Genomic DNA, 9,102 nt, shown 5'->3' on the forward strand with positions numbered 1-9,102 from the left:
ATAAGATGCCTCGGTGTTCTTAGGTGGCCACTAAATTAATTATGAGTTGAACGTGATTGGAACAGACAAGCTTTCTCGTTTCAACAACTCTCACGTTTCCTATTACAAGGCAGGAGATATAGGATCCCACAAAATGCTCTAGGAATCCATCGCTGTCAATGTTTGGTATGGGGTTGGTGGCTTATCTCTGTGAATTTGTTGTCCATATTAGCAGGTAATCAAGCAGATTGGGTTAGAAAAGTGAGTTTGCCGGTTGCTGACATACACATGTGATGGAGACCACCTGAAAAAATAAATGGTTGAAGACCAAAATGTGGAGTAAGCTTCATAATAATCCAACTCCTCACCAACCCCCTAATGGGGTCCATTGCCTACAGTCCCAATGGACTGTACTATAAAACAATGAACGTGCGCTTGCGCTTTCTCATCTGAGAACCTCGGCCTTTCCCACAACGAAAAACAGAGCCTAAGAAACAGATTCATCTATAGCATAAGGTATGTGGTCATTTAATGCCATCGAAGCAAAACTTTGCCTGATTTTGTTTGGGTAGATAATGTGTTGTTTTGATCTAGGTATGTTGTTTTTTTCTAGGAATGAACTTTTTGTTTTTTTTCTGATTGTAATTAGGGTTTTATTTTAATTTGGGCAGGTTTGAGATCATGGCGAGCACAGATGTACAGAATGGCACAGGTGCTGACCAGGATTCGACTAAGCAAGTTAGCCGTCATCAGGAAGTGGGTCACAAGAGCCTTCTTCAGAGCGATGCCCTTTATCAGGTTTCCCCTCTGCCCCCTTTCAGTCTTAGAATGCATTCGACAGGTCGTTTTGCATTTTGTGTGGATTGATTTGATAATGGTGTGGTATATCAGTTTTAGAATCCATTTCAACATACCTATTTTCTTTTTTTTCTGGAATGATCTGTTATAGTGTGGATATTTTAGTTTTACAATGCTTTCAACATGCCCATTTTCATTTTTGCGTGGATTGATGTGTTAATAGTGTGGATTATCAGTTTTAGAATACATTTCGACATGCCCATTTTCATTTTTGCGTGGATTGATGTGTTAATGGTGTAGATATTTCAGTTTTACAATGCATTCAACAAGCCCATTTTCATGTTTTCGTGGATTGATTTGTTAATTGTGTGGATATTTCAGTTTTGCAATGCATTCAGCATACCCAATTTCATTCTTACGTGGATTGATGTGTTAATGGTGTAGATATTTGAGTTTTACAGTGCATTCGACATGCTCATTTCATTTTTGCCTGGACTGATTTGGTAATGGTGTGGTATATCAGTTTTAGAATGCATTGCAACATTCCCATTTTCTTTTTTGTCTGGATTGATTTGATAATGGTGTGGTGTATCTGTTTTAGAATACAATTCTACATGTCCATTTTCTTTTTTGTCTGGATTGATTTGTTAATCGCGTGGATATTTCAGTCTAATCCATTCAACTTGTCCATTTTCAATTTTTGTGTGGATGGATGTGTTAAGGGTGTAGGTATTTCAGTTTTACAATGCATTCAACATGTTCGTTTTTGCCTGGATTGATTTGGTAATAGTGATCAGGTTTCCCCTCTGACCCCTTTCAGTTTTAACATGCCTTTAACACGCCCATTTTCAATCTTGCCTGGATTGATTAGATAATGTTGTGGTGTATCTGTTTTAGAATGCATTTCAACATGCCCAATTTTATTTTTGTCTGGATTGATTTGTTAATAGTATGGATTATCAGTTTTAGAATACATTTCCACATGCCCATTTCATTTTTGCACGGATTGATGTGTTAATGGTGTAGATATTTCAGTTTTACAATGAATTCAACATGCCCATTTTCATTTTTGTCTGGATTGATTTCATAATAGTGTGGTTTATCAGTTTCAGAATGCATTTCAGTATGCCCATTTTCTTTTTTGATCTCGATTGATTTGTTAATGGTGTGGATATTTCAGTTCTACAATGCATTCAACATGTCCGTTCTCATTTTTCCGTAGATTGGTGTGTTAATGGTCTATATATTTCATTTCTACAATGCATTCAACGTGCTCATTTTCATTTTTGCCTAGATTGATGTAATAGTTGGTGGATATTGCAGTATATATTGGAAACCAGTGTGTATCCCCGTGAGCCTGAGCCAATGAAGGAGCTCAGAGAAATAACTGCCAAGCATCCCTGGTGAGAACCAGTTTTTGATCTCTTTGTTCTGTGCTCAACTAATGCAATGCCAAATTTCCATGGTTTGAAGTATTCCTTTTGTGTTAAGAGAATTGGTTATGTTTTTTCGACAGGAATCTGATGACTACTTCGGCTGATGAGGGTCAGTTTTTAAATCTGCTGTTGAAACTCATCAATGCAAAGAACACCATGGAGATTGGCGTGTATACTGGTTACTCACTCCTCAGCACTGCTCTTGCCCTGCCTGATGATGGCAAGGTATTTAATCAATCATTCGTGTGTTGTTTAATGGCGGATTAATGGAATTTAAGGGTTTTTTTAATTTACAATTGGGTGATTCTCGTATTGCAGATCTTAGCGATGGACATAAACAGGGAGAACTATGAGCTAGGGTTGCCAGTGATTCAAAAAGCAGGGGTTGCCCACAAAATTGACTTCAGAGAGGGCCCTGCCCTGCCTGTTCTCGATCAACTGTTGGAAAATGTAAGCTTAGATCTTATCTATATCTAACCAGAAAAGGAAAATCTGTAGAAAATATGGCTAAATTTTTGTGGGTGGGTTTTGAATGTGGAATTGTGGGTGCAATTTTTGCAGAAGGAAATGCATGGATCCTTCGATTTCATATTCGTGGACGCAGACAAAGACAATTACCTTAATTACCACAAGCGGCTGATTGATCTGGTGAAGATTGGAGGAGTGATCGGGTATGACAATACTCTTTGGAATGGATCAGTGGTGGCTCCACCCGATGCACCATTGAGGAAATATGTGAGATACTACAGAGACTTTGTAATCGAACTCAACAAGGCACTGGCCGCAGACCCTCGTATTGAAATCAGTCAGATTCCAGTGGGAGATGGCATCACTCTCTGCAGAAGAGTGGTTTAAAAAGTTTTTGAGGGTTTGGTCTGTTATACATCGTTTTATCGTTAATAAAACCGAGATTCAGAGCTTGGAAAAAGTTATGTTCGCACCATTTTCAGAAGTTTCCCCAAAGTAATTTTCCCTTGTGCTGTTCCCCGTATCTTGCACAAGGCAAAGACAGTGGACTGATTTAAGAACAGTCCACACGAAAATGTAATGTTTACAACATGTTGAATACCATCTATGAAGGATTTCTTCCTATTTAAGATCAATGTGGTGGACGTCAAAACAATGATTTGAAAATCATCGAGCATGAATTTATGTAATTAATTTGAAGTGTTACACATACTTCTGCAGCTGTTGTTATACACTTATAATAACCTCAGGATTATTCATGAGACTGGAACCGTGACCCTGCCTCTCCCCTTTATCAATATCATTCCAGTATCTTGTATAGATTAAATGTTTTCTTTTTGCTGAAACTATAGGCAGTCTCTAAGCTATATGTATTCTAAGCTTTTGGGCATTTCAATTATGGGTAGAAAGATCTAAAAGTAAATGAACTGAGTTTTTAAGTCTGTATAAAAGAAATGAGTCCATACAGCCTATTATAAGGTCATTTATTTTCTAGCATACATATGGTATATCGAATTCTGGATTATTCCACTTCTTGTTGGAGGCACCTAATTGTGCTACAAATGAAATGTATACTTTATCTATCATAAGATTTAAACTTGTGACCTGCCTTTTAAGAAAACAAATTCTTCTACACTAGATTAACTCAAAATGTACTAAATTCTCTACATCTATAAGAATTGATAAAATTAGACCTACATCGGACATTCTCTTTCAAAGAATGTTAGACTTGTACTTGCCTTCTACCATTCTTCAATCTCCCATGAAGTTAAGACTTCTACTTGCCTTCTACCAATCTTCACCCTCCCATGTTACCGCTTTTGGGCTATGGTCACATAAAGCAGGTTAACTAAATTTAAAGTTGTTGGAAAAACAATAGCTTAAGGATGTGGTTTTATGGTTATTTTTCATAATTTAGGTTTTAGTTAGGTATTAATCTAATTTAGAGTCATATTTAATCATAGAATTTTTTTGAATTGATGTGAGAAAATGATTCATCGTGGAATTGGGTTCTATAGTGGGATAGTAGGTGAGTACCATTAATCTTTTAGTGAAACATAAAAAAATCATGTCAACAATTTATCTTCATAAATATATCTTTAAATTATAAAAACAATCAATTACGTGTTGTCACATCATAACAACAATTTACATAATTTAGTGCACAATTATTGGTCTTATTTTTTCTCTTGTAATGTGCATAACAATTTTGGATTGAAACCAAAATTTAGAAGTAGGGAATATGAAACCAATTTTGGTAGTGGCGGATATGAAACCGAACTTTGTAAGTAGGGGCCTTGGCAAGTAAATTGAAGTACAATATTGAGAGTGATTTGAGATATCCATTTAGGATTTTAGGAGATGCAAAGGTAGAGTGTTCTACCACAAGACCTTCTACCTTATAATATTTATATATACAATATTAAGTGCAAGTTTTAGAGATGCACACATTGACCATTATATAGTTTGCTTTTAGAAAATTGTTCTTAAGTTGATTATTTAATGATGATAGATTTCCATAATCCATGTTAATCTAACTACAATGTCTCATCCCATGCATCCTTGAATTCGTACAACCTGATGATGGATCATGGAGTCGATATTAATATTGATGGTAAAATGAAAACACACAGTCGTATCTAGAAACACTCTAGCTAGAAGTAATAATTGTTAGACCTGGCCTTATAATTGTTATCATGTCTTTTTCGATAAGTACTAAATTCATCTATGATTCTTTTTCTTTTTTCAATTCTCTGAATTCACTCCGAGAGATTTCATTAGTGTAATGAATGATACAATCTTGAGATGATATTGTGAATTCATTTAAATATAGGATATTAAGTAGAGATTTTGAAGCTAAACATGCCATAATGGTGATGACACTTGGTTGATACTCATTATACTAGTTGGCGGAGATATTTATAGACTATTTAATTATACAAGTGAAATATTCAAAACGTGTATTTGGCTTTAGTGCACCAAATTTAATTTTAGAGGAAGTGATAATTATGAATTGGATTATACTTAAATTAAATCTTATAGTACACTTAGCATTAAATGACATTATTAACTGTTTAATATTTCTAGATTTATAAACACAAAGTCACATCTCTTATTCTATATTTACATTTTATCAATTTTTTTACATGCCTACCATTGTCTTCATTTTCATATTTACAAATGACACTCAAGAAACTTTGTTTCTTAAGCCTTCTCTTTCAAGAAAATTATTATTCCTACGATATGCTTCACTAGATAAAACCATTACCCTATGATGATTCTTTAGCATCTTCACACTCCCTCAACAGTCTTTGTACATGCCTATAAGTACATGCAAAGAGAATTGAAACAGGGGCAAGGATGATGAATTTGCTTGATTGAAATGTTTGAGTGATATAATCAATATAAGATCTAAAGTCAATATCATGCACCTTGATTGGCTACCATAAACATTTCTTGAGTAAATGAAATACACAAATGAAGCTTTGACAATTTGAAGGCTATGATTTGTTGACACATTGATCATGCCCATAATCAACAATTCAAAGATATAAAAATGCAAATTATCACCTAGGGAATCACTTGATATAAAGCACACCAAACTACGAAGTTGGGAAAATTAGCCTTAAATGTACTATCTTACATGTACTTAATAAACCAAAGGTTCTAGATTTTGGATCAAAAGACTTTATAGACATGTTCCCCAAAATATGGACAAAAATTGTCAAACTATGATTGGGTGAATGAATCTAAGCATTTTTTCTAGTCTAAAAGTTGAAAATGTATGTGAGTATTTACTTTGCACAATTTTAGCCCTTTCTAACCTACACAAGTAAAATAAAAAAATGTTGTGTTGTGTGGGGCTTACCCAATTCAAACTTTGTGTCGATACTTCCACCTCTACAACAACAAGGATGATAGAAATAAAGCCCATGCTTGGTGGGGAAGAGGATAAATAAAATATAAAATGTTAAATTGACAAGATTATACATATGGATTGATAATGGTGGTGATGTAATTCTCTTTAGATAAGTCCTTCAATTGTTGATGCAATAACATGATAAATCATAACAAAGTTCATTATGATATACTTTGTGTTGGTACTTCCATCTCTACAACAACAAGGATGATAGAAATAAAGCTCATGTTTGGTAGGGAAGAGGATAAATAAAATATAAAATGTTAAATTGACAAGATTATACATATGGATTGATAATGGTAGTGATGTAATTCTCTTTAGATAAGTCCTTCAATTGTTGATGCAATAACTAGTTGTTGTAGCTAGTTACTCCTTATACTTAGATCTTCTCGAATGAATCTTCAATTTCTTGATCATTTGGAATTGGAATGAATTTGTAAGAATTTGCATTAGGGAAAAATCACCCAAGATCAAGGAACTCAAGCACAAGCATAGAATGGACCAAAGTATGATCAAAATAACAATATCAAAATGATTTGATGTCATGTCATGTACATACACACTAGGAGTGCCTATATATTAAGGCCTATGGAATGCTTCTAGAATGTCTAGGAGTTAGCACACTAATAAGTCTTACAACCAAGCACATGTCCACCAAGAGTGGATTACCCTCCATTAAGCACAGGAGTAAGTGCGATGATGAGAGGATAAGCCTACAAAGGTGTAGCACGTAAAATTATTTTGCAGATACCATGTGCTTAATTAAGAGTGTGAATAACTGTGTTGTCTAAATGACAACTCAGTTAATTATGCAAACTCCAGTGTTGTAGACACCATGTGCTAAATTAGAGTTGCTTACTTCTGTGTTGTCAACATGACAACTCATAAGAGTACGCAAACTCCTAGGAGTCAAACTAACAAATAATAAAATAATGCATTGACCTAAGTAAACTTAAGTAAAGTGTAATAAGTAAATACTTATTTATACCAACACCTCCCTTAAGTGCAACTTAGGGGAATGCACTTAAGCTCACAAAAGCTAGGATGAAAATGCATGATGGGTCCTGACTACTAGGCCATGTTAGGTACCCACATACAAAATGCAATGAAATCTCTCATAAAGTAGAGGAAGAGGGAAAACCTCATGGGAAAAATCCTCTCCCAAAAAGAGAGATGAAAAAAAAAGATGCATGGATGGATGGAGTAATCAAGACCCCCCCATTACGACATACATCAAGTATATACAATAGAGAAGTATAAGAAGAACACAATTTCAAAAGAGGAAAAGGTACCCCCCATAAGAGAGAAGAAGAAGAAAGGAGACAAGGTAGTTACCCCCCCAAATGAAGAATGTTGATCAGTGATAGATACTCCAATGTAGAAGTTGATCCATGACTCCTGAATAATGTTCCTCCCCTTTGAAAGAAACAATGTCATAGGTACAAATGAGATGTTTCCCCAATGTGTAGAAAGAATCTCAATGATGAATGGTGTCTCTAAAACCTGCTCAACTGTCCCTATGTCAATACTGATTGTCACCCCTTCCAACACTGCTGAAAAGAACAAGGTTGGATCTAGCAAGGATGGATGTAGAATATATTCCAAAGAACCATGTGTCTCCTCAAATGATAAAGAGACCTCCTACAACTGTTGTACATAAGGATCCACAATTATATCAACTTGGAAAGACTAATCATGTAGAGAATGGATAGGAGGGTTAGAGTGAGCCCTCACAACAAATGAAGAAGGATCTTCTTCATCAAAGAGAAGATGTATATCATCAATGATGTCTCCCAAATATACTATGTATGACTCCACAAACAAACTTGAAATATCTGTTATGTAGTCATCCCCTAATGTTGGACCTGGAAGACAAGGTGTACCCAACTGTACTGAATTACATGGACTTATCACTATAGTAATGTATGCATGTGAAATTTGTTGATGCTGTGACATCGTGTTGTATTTGTTAATAGGATCCCACATATCTGAATCTATTGAATCAATATCATTGGTATCACTATCAATTTCCATAATGTATGAAGTACGGAGAGGATTAGAGGATAAGCTAGGTGAACTTTCCTCAAAATGAACATTCCTCTCTATAAAGACCTCATGAGTCTTAGGATCCATAAGTCTATATGCCTTAACACTGTCTTCATATCTGATGAAAGTACAAGGCCTTGGTGGTGGTGCCTTACATTCCCTAGAAGATATGTTTGGCCATGCTAGACAACCAAAAAACTTGAAGTGTTTCACAACTGGTTTTCTGCCGCACCATGCCTCAAAAGGAGTCTTTCCATCTAAGGCATTATGAGGAGACCTATTAAGTATGTGATTAACACTATTGATAGCTTTGACTTTAGGTGATGGATCAAGAGAATTGGCTTGAATTATACAACTTGCCATAGACTTAAGAGTTCTAATCCACATTTCTGCTACACTAGTCTTTTGTGGACTAAATGCTACTTGATTATGAAGATCAATATGCTCAATTTTACAAAAGTCTCTAAGTCTTGAGTTCACATATCTACTTTCATTGTCCATATGAAGAACTTTGATGGCTTTCGTTGATTGCTTTTCAACATGACTTTTGAAGGCTAGAAACTTATCAAACACTTCATTCTTGTGATCAAGAAAGTAGACCCATGTGTAGCGTGAAAAGTCATCAATGAAAGTGAGGATGTAGCGACCCTTGCTAACTGATGCTACTGCAAAAGGATCTGCTAGAACCATGTGAACCAACTCAAGAACAATTGATGCTCTTGAAGACTTCCCTTTATCATACTTCTCTTCTAGATGCATATTCGTTGAACAAGTTGAACATTCACCTTTAGAAAAGTTGATTGTTGGTAGACCTTTGACCATATTGTTTGAACAAAGTTGATGAAGATAGTGGAAGGCAAGAAGTCCATACCGCTCATGCCATAATTTTCTTTGTGATTGAGATTGTGTCAAGAAGGCATGTAAAGGAGACTTAGGCACAAAGTGGGATAAAGAATA

General features: G+C 35.3%; 1 protein-coding gene across 1 annotated transcript; it reads left to right on the top strand.

Annotated features, from left to right (window-relative positions):
- Nucleotides 1-426: 426 nt before the first annotated feature.
- LOC149553789 (caffeoyl-CoA O-methyltransferase) lies at nucleotides 427-3,316 on the top strand. Its single transcript, XM_089789150.1, has 6 exons — nucleotides 427-495; nucleotides 651-777; nucleotides 2,101-2,180; nucleotides 2,294-2,438; nucleotides 2,532-2,663; nucleotides 2,775-3,316. The coding sequence occupies exons 2-6, from the start codon at nucleotides 661-663 to the stop codon at nucleotides 3,066-3,068; spliced, it is 768 nt and encodes a 255-aa protein (XP_089645276.1). The 5' UTR covers nucleotides 427-495; nucleotides 651-660; the 3' UTR covers nucleotides 3,069-3,316.
- Nucleotides 3,317-9,102: the final 5,786 nt, after the last annotated feature.

The sequence above is a fragment of the Cupressus sempervirens genome, chromosome 6, assembly GCF_028749045.1.
Source record: "Cupressus sempervirens isolate cs-2001-9-10 chromosome 6, ASM2874904v1, whole genome shotgun sequence".
Taxonomy (NCBI): domain Eukaryota; kingdom Viridiplantae; phylum Streptophyta; class Pinopsida; order Cupressales; family Cupressaceae; genus Cupressus; species Cupressus sempervirens.